At 29.7% G+C, this 26,532-nt stretch overlaps 3 protein-coding genes across 3 annotated transcripts; 1 reads left to right on the top strand and 2 right to left on the bottom strand.

The window, feature by feature from the left end:
- The first annotated feature begins 2,735 nt into the window (after positions 1-2,735).
- On the top strand, positions 2,736-5,847 carry LOC126660692 (uncharacterized). Its single transcript, XM_050354306.1, has 2 exons — positions 2,736-3,626; positions 5,415-5,847. Exons 1-2 carry the CDS (start codon positions 2,873-2,875, stop codon positions 5,759-5,761), a joined length of 1,101 nt encoding a protein of 366 aa, XP_050210263.1. The 5' UTR covers positions 2,736-2,872; the 3' UTR covers positions 5,762-5,847.
- Positions 5,848-6,005: 158 nt separating this feature from the next.
- LOC126661512 (metacaspase-1-like) lies at positions 6,006-12,852 on the bottom strand. Its single transcript, XM_050355363.2, has 6 exons — positions 12,739-12,852; positions 12,432-12,621; positions 8,016-8,346; positions 7,425-7,545; positions 7,081-7,281; positions 6,006-6,144 (listed from the first exon to the last, which is right to left on the bottom strand). Exons 1-6 carry the CDS (start codon positions 12,850-12,852, stop codon positions 6,085-6,087), a joined length of 1,017 nt encoding a protein of 338 aa, XP_050211320.1. The 3' UTR covers positions 6,006-6,084.
- Positions 12,853-22,103: 9,251 nt separating this feature from the next.
- On the bottom strand, positions 22,104-25,902 carry LOC126660694 (metacaspase-1-like). Its single transcript, XM_050354309.2, has 5 exons — positions 25,551-25,902; positions 24,176-24,506; positions 23,271-23,379; positions 22,968-23,156; positions 22,104-22,337 (listed from the first exon to the last, which is right to left on the bottom strand). Exons 1-5 carry the CDS (start codon positions 25,873-25,875, stop codon positions 22,278-22,280), a joined length of 1,014 nt encoding a protein of 337 aa, XP_050210266.1. The 5' UTR covers positions 25,876-25,902; the 3' UTR covers positions 22,104-22,277.
- Between the last annotated feature and the right edge of the window lie 630 nt (positions 25,903-26,532).

Raw genomic sequence — 26,532 nt, 5'->3', positions numbered from 1 at the left:
TTCAAAAAGGTTAATTACATATAAAATCACCACCTTTATATGTTTTTTCATTTTAATCACGTCCTTTAAAAGTGTTAAATAAAATCACCACATTTCATTTTTTTTGCAAATTTATCACGAGTGTGAAAATTTGGTGTATCTTTGTTGACTTGACAACCAGAATCAACAAGAAAAAAATAAAAAAAATGTATTTTATGTGTTAATAGGGCATTAGTCAAGTTAAAATATTTATTTGGAAGGAAAAAGATATCAAATTTTACTCATCGGTGATAGATTTGCGAAAAAAATAAAAGGTGGTGATTTTATTTGACACTTTTTAAAAAATGTGATTAAAATATAAAAAACGTATAAAAATGAGAATTTTATATGGAATTAACCCTATTCAAAAATGCCATGTTTTTTTTAAAAGTTCTATATCTACTGCACATTTTCCTAAAATGTACCTACGGTTAAAAATATTTTGATCAAATAACTGAATAAAGTTGATACAATTAGTTTTTAAAAAAGTGTCATTTTTCAAAAAAATCTGAACGCGTATTTTATCATTTTTAATCTAGTATTTTGTTTTTTTATTCCAAATTATAAACATCTTTGATAACTTAAATGTTTTATTTTTTATTTTAAATATATTGTAATTCACACTTTATTTCTTATTATTTGAAAATTGAATGATATAGTCTTTTATTTTTATTCACGTCAACAATTTAATTATTTTTTATGTTAATCAATTGAGTTAAAAGATTTAACTGAAAAAAAAATTTAAGTTTTAATTTAGTTCTTAAATTTATTTTTGACACAAATATAAACATAACTTTATAAAACTCAATCGCTTATAAATTTAATTTATTTAATTTTTACTTCTCTTATTTTTCTTACTTTTTAATTTTTTTAATTTATTTATTTTTTAATTTTCTTACTTCATTCAGTTTCTAACACTGAAAAACATTGAAAGCTAAAAAAATCATTTAAAAAAAATAAAAAGAGATTGATTGCATTGAGATTCATGAACTAAATTACAACTAACAAATAACTATGGTGATTCAATTGTAGAAAAGAAAACAAGAAAAGCTTTTGACATTCATGAACTAAAATTCAACAGAAAATAGACAGCCAATTTCCTAATTTAATTAATCACCAATTATATTATGATCACACCTTAAACTTTCAATGAAAAGTCTCATAGAATTCCCATGAACAATAACATCACCACCACACATAGCAAAGTTCAGTCCTAATCGACGTATTTAACACTTCACGTCCTCTACTTTTTTTTTTGAGAAACAAGAAGCGCTTTATTAATGATCAACAACGATTATAAATTCATTAACTGGAAACGGAATGTTTCCATCAAAAATGCGATCTCGACCGAAAAAATTACCCCATTTGGTTAAAGTATGAGTCACTTGGTTACAGGATCTATTGACATATTGAAATTAAACTTACATCACGGTCCTTGCATACAACCATACAGTCCTCAACAATCACTTGCAAATAATCAGCTGCGTTCGCTACTTAATATGATCTAATGATTTAAAAAATTAAATTTATTTTTGTATGTTTTAAAATTTTACTTTTAAATTAAAGATAAATTATATCATGGGAATCGGGAAATCCCCTCCCCATTTTATTTATTTATAATATTTTTATTTTTTAAAAACACATCAAAAGAGTGTTTTAGCTACTTCCCGATTATCAAAATTGTTAGTAAGGTAAAAACAATTTGTAAATTTGCTGATGATATGGTTAAACATTTTAAGTCTATATATATATAAATATATTATTGTGCACAGAATTGTTATTTTTTTTATTATATGACGTATAAATTTAAATGAAAGGAACTAATGGGGGTTGGTTCAAGTGATAAACGGCTTGATATCGCTTAAGTAAGGTCTCGGGTTCGAGTCTTGTAAATGCAGAAAATTTCCACTGGAAGACTCACCCACCAGGCAGGTGCGCGACGCGGGTCGAATCCGGATTAGTCAGGACGAAACCTTGGAAACCGGATGGGCTTATCAAAAAAAAAAAAATTAAATGAAAGGAAAGTTATTTTTGTCTTTTAGTATACATGTGACATAAAAAGGACTAAAATCACATGTTTAATACTCCCTCCGTCCCGTTTAAGAAGAGACAAATGAATTTTGCACAAAGATTAATAAAATAAGACAATATTTTATTTTGTCATGTCTACCCCTATTTATTAGTGTAGTTTCTCCTAATAATAGTATAGATTTATTGTAAATTGAGTTGCATTTAATACATATTGAAATAACTAAAGGGATAAAAGTGGAAGTTCAATATAAATTTGTACAGAAAACACGATATGACCTTCTTAGATGGGACAAATAAAAATGGAATATGTCCCTTCTTAAATGGGACGGAGGGAGTACATTTTAAATATATTGAAATACTAATTTCAAAAATAAAAGTTTAAACATTAAAATAATTTTTTTTAATAAAATTCAAATATTAATAATATACTTAGTTTTTACAAAAATAATAATATTTCAATTTTAATCTCATTAATTATTCAATTTACTATGTATTACTAGTTGTTCTTAATTATGAATTAAAATTCCTAAAAAAAATATGAATTAAAAAATTATATTTATATACATTATTTTTATAATTATACACATGTAAGTTTCTACAACTATTTTTTAATGTATAAAATAATTTAATAAATTTTTGTATGCATAAGGCATGTAATTTTCAGGCGTAACTATTTTCCTATTACATAAACCTTACAAATTAAACCTACAACAAGAATCTTCACATCTCCAACTAATCCACCAATATAAACAATCCCCATCTCACTCTTTTTCTCCCAAACCAAAAAAACATTTTCCCGGAAACCAAACAAGAAAAATCTCCCATGGGCATAATAGAAACCTCCCCTACAGCCCTAGCTTCATTAGTTCTCAAAAACCTAGTCACCCCCGCATTCATTTACGCCGATAAATCATTCATAAACCTCGGCGAACGATATAAACTCCTCGAATTCTTTCGTTACATGTTCATAACTTTTTTTCTCTTCATTTTACGCTTAATCGCATCGTTTTTGCCGTCTCTCCACGTTCTTGATTCTTCTAAACCGTCGAAAACTGACCGTTTCTTGATCGGCGGCGACGGAGATTCCGGCATCGCACGTGCACTTTCGCAGGCGTTGTCTCTGGTGAATGATATTCCGGTGAGTTCAAGAAAATATGAAGTTGTTCGAAGTTTAGCGGAGAGGATTATAGAAGAGAATAAACAAGAAAATCTTGAGGTTTTGCATGAGATTAATAGGTTAAGTTTGGCGGCGGCGTTTGCCAGGACTTTAAGCCAGCTTGAAGCGGCTATGGTGGAGATTCTTGACCGGGATTTGGTTGGGTTTGGTCCGGTTAGGTGTAGGTTGAACCGGGTTTTGAAGGCGGTTTGGTCTGTTAAAGAGGAGGCTTGGAGTGGTCGGGTTAGAGTTGAAAGGTCCGAGGAGAAATTGGCGGCTGAGCTGCTTTGGTTGGCTAAGAAGCTGGCTGATTGTGGCTGTGTGGAGGAAGCTGCTTGGAGATGGGCTTCGGCTTCTAACTTGGGTTGGCTTGCTCTGTCAGCCGAGCCGAGGCTACAAGGGTCGTTAGTGAAAGTTGCAGGTTTGTTAATTTGTTAATTCAGTTTAATTTTTGTTTTTCATCAAATTCATTTATTAGTGGTCTGCATTGCTAATTTGTAGATTACTGTTTGAATTTGGTGAGAATTTTATAAGGAATGTAAAAATTATGTTTTTTATTCAGAATGAAAATTATGGTTAGGGGTGAATTGACCTTATAAAATAACTAAAAAATGTATTAGTTTGATTTTAAGTTTTTAAATATTTTAATTGATTTAAAAGTATTATTTCAGTCAAATTTAGCAATCAATAAATTCGATTAAATAAAAATAAAATATTAGTCAAACGATTGTTTCTTACGAAAACGGCAAAGTCAAAATTAATTATTTTTCTCTAAAATAGGAGAATACTCCCTCCGTCCCACTCTAATTGACAAAATATGGAGTTTTTTGTGTCCCATTCTAATTGACAAAACTAACATAACTATAATTTTTTCCTTTAATTTTCCATCTTTACCCTCATTTAAAGTCATGCCTTTTATGGAAAAATGGTGAATATTTAATGAAAATTTAACTAATATACTAATAGCATTAATTAGCTCTATTATCAATAGAAGGGTATACAAGTAACTCTCTATATCATTTATTAGTTTGTATTGGTTATTGTAATTTAGTTATTTTATCAATTACAGTTGGACGGAGGGAGTATATAATTAAATTAATTATTTCTGATTTCATCCTAACCAATTCCTGTCAGAAATGGAAGAAATCACATTGCATTATTTTCTTTAAAAAGGTCTTGAAGTCAACAAAATGTGAATAGACTTATTGACTATTGGCACAAACAGAATATTCTTTGCTCTGTGGGCAGAATAATTCTTTTGCATAATAGAACATTCTATTTTGTCTTAATTAAAATACCAAAGTAAAAAACAAATTTACAAATTATAGAGAAAAAGCATAATTGTTTTTAGTTTTTTTTTTCGGCCACTTGATCCTTTATAATATGTTTAAATTTGTTTTGAAAAAGGACTTAAACACTTTTAGTTTATTTTTTAGACAATTAGTCCCTCACATATTTAGTTATTTTTATGATTTTTTGTCAAATGTAAGATTTATTTGCTCAATTTAAAAAATTTGAAAGCATAAATGGTAAAAACGTATTAAAAAAGCTTAAGTAGTTTTTTTTAGGCTTAATCACTCAAAAACCCCTCACCTTTAAACTTTTTTTCAATTCCACCCCGACGTTGAAAATTTGTCAATTTTACCCACTTTTGAATTTTCCGTTTTCAATTGTACCCCAATATTTTAATTTTTGTTAATTTTTTTACTTAAATGATGAAATCATTCAATTAATTAAGTCTAAACATGAAATTAAATTTTTTTTTATTCAAAAAAATACAAATAAGTCCTTTATTTTTAAAAACTAACTAAAAACCATAATCAAATTAACACTAATATAAATTCTTAATTAATTTAACTAAATTTAAATAAATTTTAAAAATATACAATTAATATATGCGAGACATGGAGAATATTTTAAACAAATTTCCAACCGCAAAAGACGTTAGTTTAATTTTTCAGGGTACAATTGAAACACAAAAATGCAAAATAGGGTAAAATTGACAAATTTTCAACGTCAGGGTATGATTGAAAAGGGGATAAAAGGTCGGGTTTTTTTAAGACATTAGGCCTTTTTTTTAAATATAGAAAATAGAACTCCTAATGGGAATTAATTATAAACTAAATTTTTTATAAGAAAACAGTGGCCCTCAGTCCATCATTGTTGTTATGACTATCCTAAATGTTTGATAATTATATGATATATGCAGCATTTTTGTTCAAACACGCCAAAGATTTGGGATTTGAAGAAATAGACGAAATGAAGCAACAACAACAAATTGAATCAAAGAAGAAAATGCTAATGGCCTGGGTGCCATTGCTATGCAGAGCCAGCAATGGAACCGATGTACCGGTTCTAAGCTCGAGCGAAAGAGCGGAGCTCGAAAGAGTATTGGAAGAGCTAATTGAAATGCTCGAGGAAGAAGAAGATCAAGAACGAGTTTTGTCTCTATGGTTACACCATTTCACGAGTTGCCCTAATTCGGATTGGCCTAATCTTCAACCTTCTTATAATAAATGGTGTAACCTGTCCCGTAAGCTCCTAATTCTCCGGTGAACGTTAATATTATATTGTATGCTTAGATGCAATATATAAACATATAGTTGTATTTGAAAGAAAATATATGAATAGAATCATTAGTACGCGTACTTCTTTACAAATTTTTATTTAATTATATAGTACTAATTCTTAACCATATATTATGTACGTGAATTTTATTCATTTGATAGATTATATTTATGTCTTTGCATGAACAGATGGTATATATTTTTCTATATAATACAATTTTTTTTGAGAAACTATATAATACAATTTTGATATTTCTATGATTACCATAGTAAAATTGGATAAGCAACAAAGCATAGGCATCGGCAAATGTGTTACAGTAAAAACTGTTTGCAATAAATTTCGAATTTGTCGGACGAAGACAACTGTGGCTCCTGCAAGATTCACCAAGTTATCCATGCATTAAAATTGCAGAATTGCACATATCCATGATTCTAGGGTTAAAAACATTTTGTTGTAACTTTTACAAAATAATTATTAAATTTTATATTCTTACATTTTAATAATCAAACTTTAATATTACCATCAACGTCACATCACTGAATGATTTATGATTAATTTCTACTTACGTAGATAATAAAAATAGAATATATATCATATTTTACTTACTTTAAAATTAGAGCAAATGACTTTAAGGTCCCTCACATTTGTCATAATTCACAGTTTGGTATCTCTTGTTTGAAAATCAAACGATTTGGTATTTCAGTTTTGATTTTAAAACTATAAAGCCCTTCTGTTAGTTCTGTTAATAATTTGATATTTACTTTAAAACGATTTGTTACCTCAGTTTCAATTATATAGACGATTTGGTACCTCACGTTTAATTATTTTAACGATTTGGTAACTCATTTTCAAACGTTTTGCAAACGATTTGATATCTCACGTTTCATTCCATTAACGATTTGGTACCTATATTTAACAGAAGGACCTTATAGTTTACAAAATCAAAATTGAGTACCAAATCGTTTGATTTTCAAATAAGGGGTACCAAACTGTGAATTATGACAAACGTGAGGGGCCTTAGAGTAATTTGCTCTTAAAATTATCAAAACTATACTTTATTTTAAAAATGGATATTTATTTCTAAATGACACAACAATATTAGAAAAACACTTTTTCATTCGGCCATGTATGTAATTATTTTTTTCTAATTTCATTTAGTAATTTTCGGTTGTTGATAAAATTTTGACTTGGTTATCAAAATGTAAGAATTTGATAACTATTCTATGAAAATTTTATAGATTATTGTTAAATTTTTTTAAGGCTAATTCGAGCTGTAAAAAATTATGAAATTTGTTGTAATAGCGGACCTGAGCTATCTCTGAGTTAAAGAGTGTTCTATTTATGAGAGAAGCAATCGGACCAGTTAGGCGTAATCCACCAGTTTTAGCCTCACGAATTGCTTGGCGCATAGCAATTAGCAAGCGACCATAGGTTAATCCTGGCTCATTTTCCACTGCTTGTATGAAGCTATAGGTCAGTGCACCTGTTGCAATATTCCCTGCCAATGCCTGCATTTTTTAATATGTTAAAAAAACAAATAAATTTTTATTTCAGTCGCACTAACTACACATGAAATATACGACACTGCATGATATTATAGCCGTTATAAGATCTAAATATGCGTTTTGCCTACTACGAAGTGACTACTCACTGTAGTGTCGACTGAAATTTGATCGTCATTGCAAGCGCTGATACAAACGGCTAACCCTCCGCTTATGCCTTTATAGATATTCTGGAAGCATTTTTGCTCTTCCCATGTATAGTACCCTTCCCTATTTAACAATTGTCATGATAATGTTAAAATATTGAAATTAAACCAAAAAAATACTAGGAAAATTTATGAACTAAATAAGCCGTTGTAATTTTTAGTGATTAAAAAGCTGAATGGTGCTGAATTTTGTCATATGTTTTAGTTTAGTAAAAATGTTCCATTTCATATCAACATGGTACCAAAAATTTAATTTTTATTTTAGGCAATAGTATCCTGCCACTTTCCAATATGATATAGCGTCCATGTAAAAAAATTTCTTAAAATGTATTGTCACATCAGTCGCTATATGTTGTGGCGCCGTAGATAGCCATATTAAATTAAACACTAGATTTATGATACTAGCTACTTTGATATGAACTAAAATTTTGACATCAAAGTGAAACATAGAATAAAAAGTTTATAAACTCGGACTTTTAACCTCAATTTTTAGAGCAGGAAAATGTTTTGTTTGACAAAGTTAAACTTATTTACCTGTTCATCTTGCAAATGAATGGTAGATTGAGAATGGTGCCACTATAACAAGCATCAATAATGGCATGAAGCACAACCCCATTAGGCAATGGTTTCACAATAGTTTCATAGAGTTCATCATCAACAATCATCCCTTGAGTTTCATAGTCAAGAGGGCATAAAGTTTCATTTAATCCCTCACTCTCATTCATGTCATTTTTAGCCACTTGTGATCCATGGCCTGAAAAGTGAAACACTAATGAATCTCCAACTCGACTGCCTTGAACAAGCCATCTTAAGGCCAATCTTATGTTCTCTTTTGTTGGGATCTTCAGTGGGTTTTTCTCATCTTCTGCACATTATTAAGGACCTTAGTGGATATTTTAGCTCTTGTTGTTACTTATAGAAAACATGCGTAAATTATGAGATCATAGTGGATATTTAATTTGTATTAGCTAGTTCATATTAGTACAAATTGAAGATCTCTTTTTGCTACCTAATTTAATCTAAATCAAGTGTAATGGTATATATCTATAGGCATTATTACCACTAATTACTAAAAGGCCTAATGATTTAGAGAATTCAAATTTATGCATTTTGTTATGGAGCTCTTGAAGAAAGAGTGATGAATTGAAATATAGTTGCTAACAATAAAATTAGACGCAAAAACCAATCAGACTGTTCTAGTTGATATTAACCTTACTTGGTTTTTTTAACCTCTATATTAATCTTTATAGTTTAATTTTAGTTCAATCAAGCCCTGTGTTTGTTTTTAGATCAGTTCGGTTAAAATATCAAACTGAAAGATTTTCCAATCATAAATTTCAAGGTTCGAGTTTGGGATATTTTTTCTTTACGAACAATAACATATTTATTAATTTCATTATAGATTTAGATTTATTATTTTTCAAAAAGATTCGGTGGATTTGATGATTGAAGATATTCATGCAAATTTTTGAAGTATATAATTATGTACTCTATTAATTTGTTTGAGTTGTAACCCAAAAGGGAAAATATCTCCAATTCATGATTGATTCCTATTAATCATTTTAAAGAATAATTAAATAATCAGAAAAAGATGGAATTGGATTCATGTTTGAAATTGTCTTAAAGGTTCCAAAGGTAAATCAATAACTGGTTCTTAGAAATGCCAGCCTTCAAGATGAGTTGTGATTGATCATTAGAAAGAATCAATTAGCTGGGATCCTATATTCATCAATGAATCAGTTGAAAACGAAACATATACTGCTCAATGCAAAAAATATTTAAAATTTATTTTAAAGACGATAAAGTAAAAATTCTAATTTCCATATATGCATTTTTGGCGAAACTAAAAGGCAGAATGAATCAATAAATTATATCTTAAATAATAGATATATTGGGTAAAATTTATTAAGATCGTGAGACCAATTCTTTTTACAAACAATAAAAATTCTCCTTTTTAGTTATATAAAAAATATTTTTTTTGAATAACTGATCTATATTTATTTATATATTAAATAATTTAGAAGAGCAACGGACTCTTCTCATTCAGTCTAACCAAATAGAGTAGTATTTTTACTAGTTTCCATTTTTTTCAAAATACTTATTTTAATTAAATTATTTTAATTAAATTTAGTAAATCACGTTTAAATTACAACAACTTTTTAATTGATAGAATTTGATACAAAAGGATAATGCCCAATTGGTGAGAAGTTAAGATTTCTAATTTACGCGGAACTTACGACTAGTTGAATATAAAATTCTAACCCTAGATGCTAATACATGTATTCATATATTAGCGTAAGATATGACCAATTAATTTATTATACATGTATGATAAATATGATATATTCAGTAAATCAGTACATATTCCGAGACCTTAATAGTTCTACGTACATAAATTAATAAAAGTTTAAGATATGTATTCCTTACAAAAATTAAATCAGTCAAATAATAAAAAAAATAACTGCGTTTCAAAATAATCAAATTCCACGCAGAGCTGAATTTTTAATTTGATGCAAATTTTATACACAATAAATTCTATAATAAACTCTTGCCTTTGATTCGAGATTTCAACAGTTTCATAAATACATATATAAATACATTAAAGTTAAAATTCATAAACAAATTTAATACAAATTGGTTTTAGTTAGTATAACAAAAAGTTAATCATCAATCTGAACCTTTTTTCCATGTATTATATGAAGGTTTTATTAGCAGATAAAGAATCTCTTAATATCTTTTCATTAGTCTCTCTTTTCAATCCTCCTACAAATAATTTTGTTCGATCAAATGCCATACTTATAGATTATAAACTTTCTAGTGAAGTGTTTCTCTTTTAAATATGTGTAGATAAGATAAAATTATAATAACATCAAACTAAAATTTCGTACTCTCTCCTTTAGTTTCTCTTTTTTTAAGAAAAAATAATAATAATCCATCCTCTCCAAAAATATAGGTACTGGACATGTAGATATTTAAATTTCACTTATAATTAACAGAAAGGATCATATATTATAGTTTAAGTAGTAATTATATTTTTATAAATGAAAAGTATGGTTAGTTCATCTATTTAATTAGCTCCAATATCTCAAAGTTTTTCCATAATCTTAACTAAAATAATTTTATTCATATTCAAATAAAATGAGAATTACATGTTGTGACAACCAAATTTTCTTTGTGCGATTTTTTCGTGATAACTAAAGTTGTGTGACTATAGTAACTTTGCAAATATCTAAATAAAATATCTAAATGTAAATAGATTTATTGACTATTGATACAAACATAATAATGTGAAACATCAAACAAATTTCATATACATAATTTCTTATATTATATACATATATGCACTTGAATACTAAAAAAAAGGTATGTATTTGTCATCTTTTCAAATGACAATATATTTATATTTTTAAAAAATTATAGTTGATTTTTTTTATTATTTATGCTCAATTGATGCATTTTTATTGTAAGAGAAAAAAAGAACATAGATTGTTAATTTATGGTTAGAAAGCATGTTTAAATGACATTGTTTTTCTTTATTTTCTTAGTGGTGATATACATGAATTATATTCCACGGTGTTAAGTTACAACTATCTATGATTATATAATGAAAGAAAATTGTTTAATATATTTAGTGCTCAATTTTTTTATGTATCAAATATGATAGTATAACAAAATTATTTATTGTAGATTTTATTATCAAATCCGCGCAACGCGCGGGCATCGATCTAGTGGGTTTATAAACTCTACCACAAAGCAATGGAAGAAAAAAAAAACTTTAAAAGAGCAACAAAAAATTACAAAAAAAAACTTTAGATATTTATATACACCATTGGCTGAATAAGAAAAACCCAGATTATCATCCTTGTAAAAGATCATTGCTCGACAAATACCCATATAGACTAAAGAGTCAATATCCAACAACTCGTGTTTGCAAACGCTCTTATTATGATTTTTTCATAGTTTTCATCTATAAAAAAATAAATAAGTAGACATCCACAAAGAACGATATCTCCGCTTCGAAATGTAACTCCAAATATAAAAAAAATTGGTGAATTGTTGAAGGAATTACTTACCTAATATTGCACAATCTCATAATGTAGTTCCAAACTTTCCAAACAAAACAATAACGAATGATTATGAGACTATTTATCTCTTCCTCCAAGCAAATCAAACATGGAATTTAATTATGAGAAAAAACTCCTCGACAAAAAAAAATTGACATTTGAAGAAATTCTATCCTTAGCCACCAACCACATAAAGAATGAAATACGAGGAGAAATATAAAAGCATTGTAAAGATTTTTAAAGAAAAATATTTAAAAAGCACTTTCAAGAAACTAGCAAAGCAGCAACATAACTAGAAAAATAGGAGAAATAAATATGTCAGGGCCATGATCCTCGAGCATGTCTGGGCCTGATCCCTTAACTACAATAAATAAGAAGAAAATAATATAACGTCAACAAATAACAACAAAAGTGATGCGCTCCCCAGGCCAAAATATATGAGAAATATTTTTCATAAGACAACAAGCAAAACATATAAGAACGATTTCTCATAAGTCAACAACCAAAACATATAAAAAATATTTCTCAAATGGAAATGGCCAAAACATGCTAGAAATATTTCTCATAAGTCAACGACCAAAAATAAAAATCAAAGAAAAAAACAACTCTCGCAAAATAAAGTGCAAGAAGAAACGCTCAACACAAAAGCAAACGAGTAAAAGAAGGAAAAGGATCGTCAGCCGAGCAACGCAGCAACGTCACAAAACAACAAAAAGATACAAAAGGAGAACTAGCATCTTTATAAAATTACTTAAGCAAAGGCGAGGAACAAATAAAGGCCACGCTCCCTCATCTAAAGTAAAAAAAAAAAACACCACAATAAAAAAACAAAAAGAAAATACGCAACAACAGTTGAGCTACATCTTTTTTGCTTGTGGAGCAGCGCCTGTGGAATCCTTCAAGAGTTGAGACACAGGACCATAGAAGAAGAGGCATGGCCCTTTCTGGGGTTGAGAAGTTGGAAGCACAACAGAAACCATTGCTAGCAGATAAGAAGAAGCAATAATAGAAACATTCGCAAAAGCGGAAGGTCCGAGAGGAAGAGGATGCCTTCGCTCATTTAGAGCCGATAAATACTAGCCCCTAAAATGACCCAAGTCAACCTGCAAAAAGGATACATCCGTCCCTAAATGAGCCTGGAGGATTTTCACCCGTACGTGCTGACGATACTACTAGAACATGAGAGGAACAACCTCAATAGATTCCTTTAGTTGCTCCTTAATCGCTTGAAAAGCCAACTCAATCTGTTCCTTCTCAGCAACGGCTTTGCTCTTATCAAGTCGGGCATTATTGAGCGCCTTCTCCATATTCAACGATCGTCACAGACACGAGCAGACTTCTAAAGCTCCTCAACTTACTTGCCACGAAGGTCAAGCTCTTTCTCCAAAGAGGAAGCAAGAGTAGTCTTATCATGAAGGATGGCCTTCAAATCACCATTAGCAACCTTCAGGGACGCAATCTCTTTCCCTTGCCTCCGAGAATACTCTCGAATTCTTTCCAGACTCTTAGACATCTCCTCTAGTTGCGCATTAAGATATGAATGACCTTCAATCCATTGGGACAGCTGGGCACGCTCACCCTCTAACCTGCGGACACCATCTAAAACACAAAGGGTTTGGTCAAAGAGGGAAGAGTCGACATCCCTCATATACATGTTGTCATAAGGAGACGCATGACTCTACTCTTAAAAAAGTGGTTCAGAGAAGTACGCACATGACCAGCATCCAAAGAAGACCCCTTGGGGTAGACATAGCAATCCCTATCCACTGACTCCCCTTGAGAGCCGAGAGGGATCGAGGAGCATCTCACTTAGCATGCTGGTCAAGCGATTCAAAATATGAAGGAGGTAGCTTGGCGCTTTCTATCTTTCTTCCAAGAAGGTAATACCAAGGAAGCAGCAGCGACATTAGAAGGAATAGTGAAAATAGCGACCGAATCAGTAAACACCGAGGACAGGGCAGGAGCCTAAGAATTGTGAGGCATATTTAGAAAGAAGAGAAGCGAGGGAAGCAATAGTAGTGGAACAGGAAGTGCAGACCAGGGGAGTAGTAAGAGTAGAAGGGCGCTTCAACATTGGAAAGGACATAATGAAGATGTCATCATCACTAAGAAAGCCATCATCTATAGCATCAAAAATTTAGTGAAAAGAAATATTGAAAGAAAAGAAGCAGAGAAAAATAAGAAGAAAATAGTCGAGAGTTGAGAAAAAGAAAACAAGGAAATACCACTTGAGGGTTATTTATAAGAAGAGGAAAAAGAAGGGGTAAATCAAATAATAACGGTTCAAAAACCAAGACAACAAAACAATAAAATGGAGAGAGAAGGAAGGAGTTGACAAAAATAAATAAAATAAATAAAAGAAGAAGTAAAGTGAAAAAACATCCTTTATACAACACAAAGAAATTCCCATAAAACGAGGCGGCGTGGGCAAGTAACCGTCAAACACAAGAAAATAATAACAGGCGATCGATCCCCGAGAAAATTAAAACACAATGAGAAGGAAAACAACTGTATGAAAATAGAAAGCGAAGTATTGATACCGCCGCATGCAAAAAAGAAAAACACCAGAGAGAAAAAGCGAAAAGAAATGAAGGGCCTCATCTATCAGAACGAATGAAAGAATCAGGTTACTTTCTCATATATTAAAGGTTACTTTAGGGTTGGAGTAACATTTGTACCCCTAATAGACTCCAAGATTCGAGAAATAGTAGCTTGAAAGTAAAAGGTCAGGGTAAACATCCCAGCAACAAGTCAAATTGAAAGGTCACTCTGTACAAATGCATGAAAGAATCTAGTTTACTTTCACCATTTTCAGAAATAATAGAGAAGCGGAGCAAAACTCCAAAACATCAGTTATCTCTAACAATGGGAAAAAGTAACATGATTCCTAAAAATGCCAATGACATATCATTCGAGCGACATTCCACATCCGAAAGCCAAATAAATAGTATGCGATGAAAGGGAAGAAGAAAAAGAGAATGATGCTCAAGCTCTTGTAAAGATCTGAAAATATCCACAGGGGCGGACATGCGTCCGAAAAATAAACGCACATGGAACTCGAAAAAACAGTAAAGTTAAGAGAGAATCATATGCTACGACCATTAAAATTGCATCAAAATACACTTAGGCATAAATACCTAAATGATGCAAACTAGCACAAGGGGGGAGGGGATTAATGATAGAACACCACAAAATTCAAAAGTTCCACATTGTTGAAAAGAGAAAGGCCACGCGAAAAAGCCTATAAAAGAATAATAGTTTCATTCCTTTATTTGATATATATTTAATACCATAAAATCAATATTCCACTGATTTTAGTATTGGAGTGAATTTGGGGCAAAGCACAAAGTTCACCCTCTTGCCATCACCCTTCATTTATCTTATATAGGAGATCTGACACAGTCACAACCCATTTAACAGATCCTTCCATACTGAATCTCACCGCATCTCTGGATCCGTCAAGCACTTACCGTTTGTTTTAATTATTCATTTATGGTAAAATGATTTAAAGCCCACTTCTTTTGTTCGCACTTTTTCAAATTTATCTTGAGTTTATAAAATCGCTAATTTTATCCTATTTTATAATTTCACTTTCAGTTATATCCAAAATTGAATTGATATCTTTTTCATTCAAAAAAATTAAAATAAATCCTTAATATTTAACATAAAATTCAAATAGTTTTTGATGTTATAAATAAAATAAAAAAACCCCTTATCCACAAATTTTAAAAAATAAAAATAAATAATTTTTTATTAAATATAAATTAATGATATTAATTTTTTCGATGTTTGAACGCCTCCGACTCTGTAGCTGCATTCTACAACAAGGCCACCGTCCTCCAACCCACATGTAGACACATATTTTCCGGACATGTAAAAAGTGGTAAGGGACTGAAGTGTCCAATTGAGAGAGAAGTAATGATGAGCTATAGATTTGCTTGCTGGAATCCAAGCAGGTGTAATCAGTGTATAACTATAAACTTGGAGGATTAAAACGCAATTAGGCGTAAATGGCTGTTAGCTATTTTACCCGCTAACTTGTAGTAACTCGACAAGTCGAGTATCGATCCCACGGAGATAAGAGGCTTAAAGTGAACAAACGCAGATTCTGATTTTCAATTCGGAAAGTAACAAGATTTCGATTAAAGTATCAATTTAAAACTAACAATTCAACTACCACCAACTTTGCAATTACTACTAAATTTAACAACTAATTTAACAATTATAAAAGACTAGAAACGGTTTATGATAAATGAGAATTCAAATGTTGTAAGAGGTTTGGAGGTTGAAACTCCGCTTAGGTCATGCAATCAATGGTTTCGGGTCTAGGGCTTCAAAACGTGAACCGAGCGTTCCTAAAGAATAACTCCCGCTCTCTCGAGCCTCAAAGAGCTACAAAACTACAAATAAGCCAACCAACCAAGCCTAATCCACTCTCGTGGCACTAAACACGATTAACAAGCCAATTGGTGATTAACAATCCACTCTAAGGTTTCCTAATCTCTAACCCACTCTCATGGTGTTATCAATTAGGATCCTAACCAATCTATCCAATTAATTAACCTTCTCTCAAAGTGTTAACCAACCTAGAATAATGTTTTAGGTAGCTAAACTAAAATAAGCATTAAGAATATCAATTAGAACAATCAACAACAAGCCTAAAACCCTAAATCCCAATTCATGCATTCATAAGCTTCATCTCAACCCCCAAACATGGGAGATTTAGCCACTCATAATAGAAATAACAACCATACTAATTAAATGAATAACAAACATTACTAAGTAGGAACTAATTACCTTTGTAGATTTAGAAAGCAAGAACATGAAATGGGTAATAAAAATCTTCAACAAATAAAACTTCAAGATGATTGCTATAGCTAAAAGAAGTAACTAGGAGAATAATCAAAAACTTCTAAAAACTTGTCTATACCCTAAAATGAGATAAAGTGCTATTTATATGGGTTACAAAAGGGGTAAACAAAGGACACCCACTAAAGGAGTGTTGGGCCTAAAATGGAATTGAGCCTTTAGTCTTGTCTTTTTTCGAAATTCAAATTCCGAACCTTCTACTAGAGGGCTCGATCGAACCATCCACTTAAGAGTGAGGGCTCGATCGAGCCTTGTGTCTTGAGGAAATCTCTGGATGTGTTTGTTCATGGGGCTCGATCGAGCCTCTCTTCATAAGTGAAGGGCTCGATCGAGCCCTTCCTTTAATTCCCCAAATCTCGCTCGTTTCTTCGCTTTTCGACTCGTTCCTTTTCCAATACTTGAATTGTTCCTTCTTTAAGCCCGAAACACTTCACATTACTCCGTTTTAACTGAAATGCTAATACACATAATAAGCACACAAATATGGGGAAAAAGCGTATCAAAGTATAATAAAAGTATGCGAAAAAGACTCCTAATCATAGGTGTAAAATGCACCTATAAATGGCCCATAAAAATCCAAAACGATTGTAGTCTAAGTCCAGAAATTGGACTAATGACAATGTCTTAGAGGCTTATGGACCAATCCGCAAGTTTTACGGATTGAAATTGACCGTACCCAAACCTGTAAGGTCCCAAAAGCCTTTTTTGGCATTTTTAGACACCAAAATAGACTTTAGCGCCCTTTCCCTCACCATCAAAAATAAATTCGAATTTAATAAAAAAATGTAGTTTTAAGATTTCAAACTCTATTTCAAAATCTGAAGTCTTCAACTTCCACTGAAATTGCAATTGGCAAAACGGTAACCAATTAGAATCTTTGAAAACCCTAATTATCTCTATATAAAAAGCCTTAAACAGTCTGGCTAGGAGTGACACACAAGTCCTAAAAATAGCATAAGAATTCGATTCCTCCATTAGAAAAACCCTAGCCATAACCGAATTCTACACCTCTCACACACACAAATCACACTTGATTCCAGCCCATAAAAACAATAAAACACATGTTAATTCTCTAAGAACGCAGCACATTACAGATTTGAACCTGTATTTCGCATCCACTTCATCATCAAACAAACCAAGGACTCATGCCGACTGTATTTGCACAAAAAACGGACCTGAAACGAATGAGAATCGAGCTAAAAACAAAGCTGTAAACTGCTGAAAAACTGCTGCCGTCAATATGACCGGCTCCGCCGCTAAGCACAACCGACGGCGGTACCACCTCCAACTGTCAGCACCGTCAGTCACATGGCGCCGTGTTCTTCCTTCCCCGCTTCAGAATTCCTGATTCCATATCCTCCAGTCTTCGATCCTAGATTGTAGAGGTGTTTTCAGGCTCGTTCGTGTTCGAAATCAGGCCCTATTTGAACCCAAATGTAGATAATCCAATGTATTTTAATATTATGCACCGTAATGGACCAAACCCACTATAAATAGGGCTCAAAAGCCCAATAATGTAACATAAAGTATATAACGGGCCCGTGACCAGCAAACCCAGCAACTTACAGACCGCGTTCCAGGCCTATCCAAAACTTGGAATAGATCCCGGCTCAAACCACTAGCACCGTATTGACGAGACGCACAACTATCATGTTCATCTCGAGGACCCGTTCTGACCAGACCGATAGTCAAACACTGCGCGAGTGCAAGGAATTCAAGTCAACGAGATTCAAAAGTATCCCTTACCTTCCATGTCTAAACAACGGTACATGATCATGTCGACATTGCTTATTGCTTTCCAAAAGCATTCCCAGATCAATATTAACATGCTAAAGGACTAAACACGTAATTTAGCAAATCAAAGCAAATCCAGCCTATCACCTAGACATCTTAGGACTGCCATGAAAAAGTAGTAAAAATTGTATAGGTCATTTAAGAATCATTTAATAAAATCAATCAAAACTTAAACTTCCGGTTTAGGCTTTGTGCATGTAAATTATCCAGACCAGCCAGACTTATTACTTGTTAGAAACCGCCAAGTGTAGATGAATATTTAGGAGTAACTGCTACTCGCCTCAAAAGCTAGTTTAGATCGAGTCATATGCGAGTCAAACTTGTTTACGCGCTTTCATAAATGTTTCTTTTCCAGCACCATATCTTGTGAATTGCAATGTATGTCGAGTCGATACCATGTATTTAGTAAGTAAAATTAGAAGTCAATAAGCCAAACACAAGAGTTTCGGTAAGGTACACGAACCCTAGTTTTTAGTCAACGTACAATAATCTTATCTAGAATCGAGTAAGGTTATCGAGTCGATACAAAAGACATTTCTAGCCGAGTTAAGTGGCGACTCCACATCCTTTATAAACTCTGTCCAGAAAGAAGTCATGCTATAAGTTTGGGCGAGGGCCACACCGTTCGTATTTATTTGCCTTTTTAGAATATATACTTGCTTAACATGAATGATTTATTTCATATTTCGAGTGAAAAAGAAGTCAATTATATGATTTAGGGTACAATTGAAAGTGAAAAATATAAAATAAGATAAAATTGAATCTATGCTAAAAAGTGGATGGTTTCTAGATTATTTTACTTTTATTTTTTTATTACCATATTATTTTTTTAGTTTAGTTTGCACCCTATTTTTTTTTGAGAAGATTAGGATAATACTTTATTTTTTAAATAATTTGATTTCCTACCTCAATAAGGAAAGATAGAAAAAATACCTCATCATTTTAATGTTTTTATTTTTTTACTCTAAAACATGTTTATATTATAATTATACCTACTTTTCTTTAATTTTTTACTCTAATTATATTTTCTTATTCTTATCATGTTACAGCTGTCATATTTTTATATGTCTCTCTCTTTTTTTTCTCTCCTCTCTCCTCTTCTTCTTCTTCTTCTTTTTTTTATTTGTCAATTTTCTTCTTCTTCTTTATTCTTTCTTTTCTTCTCCATTTTATTTCTTTTTTCTTCGTTCCTTCATCGCTCCGTCGTCGTTTCTTCATCGCTCCACTGTCACTGCATTGTTCTTTCATATTTTATTTTAGCAAACTTTGTTTTAATTCATTTAGATTATTGCGATTTTTATAATATTTAGATCTAAATAAATTACTTTTGAATTGTTTTCTATTTTAGATCTAAAAATCTGCATGAAAAACGATGTTATGATAAAAAAAAACGATTTTCTGCACAAAAAATGATTTTCTGCAAAAAAACAGCATCTGATTATCATAACACTACAGAAAAAAAATGATTTTTTATAAAAAACAAACAGTCTCTGATTATCATATGAGTATCACTGTATTATCATGTTGTTATCATAACACTGTATAAAGAAAAATATTCTACAAAAAAATTGATTATCATGTTGTTATCACTGTATTATCATCTCGTTATCATAATATAATCATGTGATACCGAGATGATAATGTACTATTGTACCTAAATGATAATGCTATGACAACGACATAATAATAAAATTATGATAACAGTATGATAATATGATACCTATATGAAAAAAATTACATAAATATTATGACAACGAGATGATAATGTGAAGAAAATAGTATGATAATGAAGTATAATAGGGTCATATTATCATACTATTATCTTCACCTTATCATCTTATTATCATAATTTTTTTGTAATTATTTTTTTCATACATGTATCATATTATCATACTATTATCTTCACATTATCATCTCGTTATCATAATGTTTTTGTAATTTTTTTTCATACATGTATCATATTATCTTTACATTATCATCTCATTATCATAATTGTTCTGTAATTTTTTTTACATATAGGTATCATATTATCATAACTTTATTATTTTATTATCATCTGATTATCATACTGGTGTCATGAATCTTTTTGTAATTCTAATTTCACGTACGTTATCATCCAATTATTATAACCTTATCATAATTCATTATCATCTAATTATCATACTCCAGTGTTATGATAACGACATGATAATCAGACACTATTTTACCATACATTATCATAGATATTATCATATATGTACCATAAATATTATCATCTCGTTATCATATGATAAAACATTATCATATGACACTACTTCTGTAAATTGTTTTCCATGTAAATATCATATTATCATACTGTTATAAGCTTATCATTATATTATCATAAAAACATTATCATACTATTATCATTATCGTACATTTGCATTATCATAACCTTATCATAGTTATATAGTTAATGTTATGATAACGATATGATAATAACATGATAATCAGATGCTGTTTTTTAATAAAAAATTAATTTTTTCTACAGTGTTATGATACTTGCATGATAATGCAGTGATGATACTCATATGATAATCAGAAGCAGTTTTTTTTTCTTTCAGAAAATCATTTTTTGTGTATAGAAACATTGTTAATGCAGTGTTATGATAATTGCATGATAATACAGTGATGATACTCATATGATAATCAGAAGCATTTTTTTTTTTCAGAAAATCATTTTTTATGTATAAAAACATTTTTAATGCAGATTTTTAGATGTAAAATTGAGAAAATTCAAGAGTAATTTATTTAGATCTGAAAGTTAAACAAATCGTATTATCACCACGAGTCGAGGAAAAAACGCTAAAATTGAATATGAAAAACGGCTGAGCAGCGGCGGAATGATGGTGGAGCGACGACGAAATGATTAATTAACGATGAAGAAGAATAGAACAAAAATGAAGAAGGAATAAAGAAGAAGAAGAAAATGAAGAAAAAGAATGGCGGAAAAAAAAGAACATAGAAGAAGAAAAAAAGAAATGGAGAAGAAAGAGAAAAGGAAAGGGAAAAAAAGCAAATAAGTGACAGTTGTCGGTTAAGAGTAGAAAAATATGGTTAGAGTAAAATAATAATAAAAAATAGGTATAATTATAATATAAATAGGTGTTAGAGTAAAAAATTAAAAACATTAAAATGATGAGGTATTTTCTCTATCTTTTCTTTTTTGAGGTAGGAAATCATATTATTTTTAAAAAGAGAGTATTTTTTCTAATTTTTTTATTTCTTTTTTCTTTTTATTTCTTTTTCTATTTATGGGGTTTATCACTGACTTTAGTAATTGGTTACGACTTACCGAACTAAAGATTATTTGCTATAATCTCATATTTAGGAGAAATTATTATGCACACTCAATCCATCACGTCATCCATAAACTAAACTTATCATATTATGATATGTTATTAAAATGATGACAATTTTGTAAATTCGTTTATTATTTATTTACAGTTACACATTTGAATAGTAATATTATACAATTATCATTATTTTAAGGGATAATATCATAAAAATTCACCAATTTTACATGTTTTTTCAATTTAATTACGTTTTTTAAAATTTCTCATAAACATACACCAATTTTCATTTTTCTCAAATTCATACACGGTGCTGACGTGACACTTATTTATTGGTGCAATTTGCTGAGGTGTAAGTCATTTTAACCAATGAACCGTGTATGAATTTGGAAAAAAATGAAAGTTGGTATATGTTTATGAGAAATTTAAAAAAACGTGATTAAATTGAGAAAACGTGTAAACTTGGTGAATTTTTATGACATTAACCCTTATTTTAATGACGTATCAAAATATAATAAAATTAATTCACAGATGCGGTGAACTGAGTCTAACTAAAAATTTCTCCATAAGACATGATTTTTTTTTATTCTGTTCAATCATTGCATTTATTTTTTTGAATTTAATCCATTCATGATTTTTTCCTCTATTTCATAATACAAATAAAATACAAAGTATTTTCTGTTTCAGAACACCAAAAAAATCATATTTCAGAAGAAAATGACTTTCTTGTAATCACCCTTCCTCTAAATCAGACCTTGTTATAAAATAAACTGCTTCTCATAAACATCAAATGGTTCAGAAGCTGAAAGCTGAGGTTTCTGCAAAGTTGCATGTACAAATATCAATGAGTTACGTGTTCTATTGAACAGAATCAACTACAATTAAAATAGAATCCTTCAAATTATATTACAATGTTATAATGTCTTACAAAAAATCAAACATTATTGAGCCTCAATTGATTCTAATTAAATTTTTAAAAAACGCAAATTGTAAATTTTTTAAATTCTATTTATGGATATTTATCTAGTTTAATTAAAGGTCCATCTTTTCTAATTTTTTTCAATTATAGTCAAACCTAGCATTTTTTCAGTTATAAAATACCTATAAAAATTAGGATACAATTGATAAATTAGAAAGTTCGATTAAAATTGAAAAAGGTTAAACATACTTAACTTTTTCTTTGTATATATAAGTCATTAAATCATATAATTGGCTAAAACTGAAATATACTCATCGAAAAAGTAACACTGTTAAACGTTTGGTTAGAATTGACTGCACGTGCAGAAGTTTGAGTTTCTTTGATGATTAAGCCTATATAATTAATATAAATAAAAAGTTCGATTAAAATTGATAAAAACGACAAATGTTTCTATATTTTTTTAATTTTTTTGGCAAATATAGAACGGAAAGAACTCAAAGTTCAAAACCCGAAAACGTGAGAAACAAACCTGTAATAATTTGCGAGTGAAGAATCTTTTGAAGATCCTGTTAGCAAGGGATCTTTGTCGATCAGCCTCCTGAATTGAAGTATAGATACTGTCAAGTAATTGCCCATATGTGATTTCTTGCTTCTCCTTCACATTACTTGTTAGAGTATATGTTAATGCGCCACTCATTGTTAAATCTTTACTAAAAGCCTGCACATATAATTATTCAAAAAAATAATTATATGTTATAATTATCAAAAAAATAATAATTATATGTTATGATTTTTAAAACAAATAATGCATATGATTAATTTAATTACTTACATCAGTGTCTACAGCCACTTGATCATCTTCACAAGCACTAATTGTAATTGCTAATCCACCATTTGTTCTTCTTGTAGAGTTTGAAGGGTTGCTATTTTCCCAAATCTTCCTAAGTCAATTGTAATTAAGAAATAATTTGTCATAATTAATTTTTGATCCGTGATTGTTAAAAAATCTAGAATCAAGTACATATAAAAGCACAAACTTTAATGTGTTTTATAATTACAACACCAACTTTTAACTTAAAAAATTATCAAAAAGAAAAAAATTTAACTTAAAAATTTCAAACATCAACTTTCAAGTTTTTGATATATCGAAACACATATTGAATTATCGACATACTTTTGTCGATACCGGTGACAAAAGTATATCGGGAATTCTTATCATCCAACATTCACATCAAGTAAATCACCGTCACAAAATTTATTGTGTTTTGCAATTAATTTTAATAATTTCAAATGCTAACATTTTTTTTTACTATTAGAAATAACGAATACATTTGTACATATATAATTTATAGATTTTTGGTGTTCACAACAACAAAATGAATCAGATATTCAATCGGCGTTTTAAATTATGAAAAATTGACATTTGGTGTTTGAAATTGCTAAAATTAAAAGTGTATATTATAGTTATAAATTACCCTAAAATTAGTGATTCAGTTTGCAATTAAATCTAAAAAAACTCATATTAAAAAAATTATTTATTTGATCCATCATTAATATCATTTATATTAGTTACTTATAAATTACTAGTTTAACCAAATAAAAAAACATTAATAAGCCATTTTTATAATTTTGCATCAATTATTTAGTAAATACTCAAGTAATCTACATAAATAAATATAAATAATCACATTTATCTCATATAAATGAAACAACTTTTTAATGAATCGAAGTGCTAACCTTTCCCTGTTATAAGTGAATGATAGATCAAGAACAGTTCCACTATGACAAGCATCAACAATGGCATGTAAAGTAACATCCTTAGGAAGAGGATCAACGATGGTCGAATATATTTGATCGTCAAATATCATTCCGGCTTCCTTAAAATCGACCGGACAAATTGTTTCATCGAACCCGTCTACCTCATTGCCGTCAAAATTTGGATGTCTCAAGCCATGGCCGGAGAAGTAGAACACTAACGAGTCGCCGGCGCGGCAATCCTCCATCAACCATTTCATACTAGTCTCGATATTCTTTTTTGTTGGAATTAAATCTGCTTCGACTTCATCTTCTACATATTTATACTTCATTGTAAAATTGATAAATAATTATATATAATGAATAAAAAATTATGATGATTTGGTCTTTTAACTTTCCGTTTTGAGTCAATTATATCCAAACATCAAATAAAAATATGAAGATTGTAATTGTTATAAATACGATATAATTTACCGTTTTAAGTTATTTTTGTTACGGGTTAGTCCATATTTAGAAAAATTATTATTAATATTATTAATAATAGCACATAAATTCATACGCAATAAATCTTTTATTTTAGTTAAAAATGATTATATGGATTTAAAATGAAAATTATATGCCCGAAAATTGTTAAAATTGAAAATAAAAAATATTGATCACAAATTATAAAATTGACGGATCAGATTGTCACAATCTTATAAAAAATTTCATTTATCATTTTAATAAAAAATATGAATATATAAAATGTATATTGCCTAAAAAATATTAAGATTCTAATTGATAAGAATAATATACAATTTATTATTTAATTTTTTTTAATTATGAATTAGTCCATTTTAGGAGAGAAAAATAATAATTTTCATAATATATAAAAAATCATAATAAAAAATTGATATTATCTATTTAAAATTTAGATAAACTTGGATTGGCAATTTCTTAATTTTTTTTACACCAATTATGGACTATATTATCATAAAAAAACAATTAAAAGACTAAAATATGTTTTTTATTTAGTAATTAGACTCATTATCTTCTTCTTTTTTTTAAATATTATGAACACAAATCACAAAATTATAGACCAAATTGATCAAATGTACATATTACTATTATTAATTTTAAAATTGGTAAACTTAGGAAAAAATATTATTATTCGACTAATTATCGAAAAGATAAGTTTTTTGATTATATTTACAAGAGTAAGATTTGTTTTTTTTTTTGGTTTAAATTACTATTTTTCAGGTCGTTGGCCCTTGATCATAATACTTCATAAATTTATCAAAATTGATGCTCATTTTTCAGTTTCTGAGCACTACAAATTCATAGCAATAATTTAATGCCTAACGACAGAATCAATTACCTGCGAGAATGAGAATGTTGTCCTCTTGAAAATCAAAGTTACGGATCAACCACCTCTTCATTTTCTTGACATCATTGATAGTTCCCTTGAGCTCATATTTCTGCCGCTTGTAACTCACTCCGATCAGCACCGCCCGCTTCCTCGGCCTCGGAAACCGCTCTGCCGGAGATGATGAAGCAGCCAAAGGGGACGGTTTAGGTTTCGGTAATTTCTTCTGATTGAGAGCAATTAACTTCAATGCCAAGCTAACTTTCGAGAGAACATCATTTTTTCTTTTAGTGTTGCTCTTTTTAAGTTCCTTCTCAAGCTTAGCACGCATCATCATAATTTGATGAGCTAATGTCGATTTTGTTGATAATATAGAAAATACTAAATTTTTTGTTGATGATCTTTTGTGTTGATTATATAATCTATTTTTTAAGATGTTTTTGAACTTCTATTATTTTATAATATTTTTTTAAAGAAAACATAATTATCCCTGATATTTATATTACAATTTCAAATTAAATTTTAATTTATAAATTGCCTATGCTAATTTTATAATAATTTTTAATATTTATTATGACCAATTAACGACGCATCTGGTACTTCATTAATTTAATGTTTTAAATTGAATTTTTTTGGATCGAATTCCCTAAAGTTCAAACAAATTTAAGAGGTCAAATTTAACGATCCACACCATTTTTTATGTATAAATGGTGTAGATTAAAAATATCTAGTTCTTACTCCCTCCGGTCCATAATATTTATCGCATTTAGCTTTGACACAAGAACTAAGAAAGCAATTAATATGTTTTAATTTGTAAACACTTTTACTAAATTAACCCTACATTAAAATTTGTTTACATTTATGATTACTATTTTTATTTGTTTATTGTATTCTTTCAATAAATTAATGGGGGGCAAACATGAAAAAATAGTAATTAATGCTCTCTTGATATTATAACATGACAAATATTATGGACCAAAAAAATTTCTTAAAT

Source organism: Mercurialis annua, linkage group LG8 (genome assembly GCF_937616625.2).
Source record: "Mercurialis annua linkage group LG8, ddMerAnnu1.2, whole genome shotgun sequence".
Lineage (NCBI taxonomy): Eukaryota > Viridiplantae > Streptophyta > Magnoliopsida > Malpighiales > Euphorbiaceae > Mercurialis > Mercurialis annua.
Note: the sequence above shows the minus strand (reverse complement) of the source record. Positions and strands in the feature narration are given on the sequence as shown.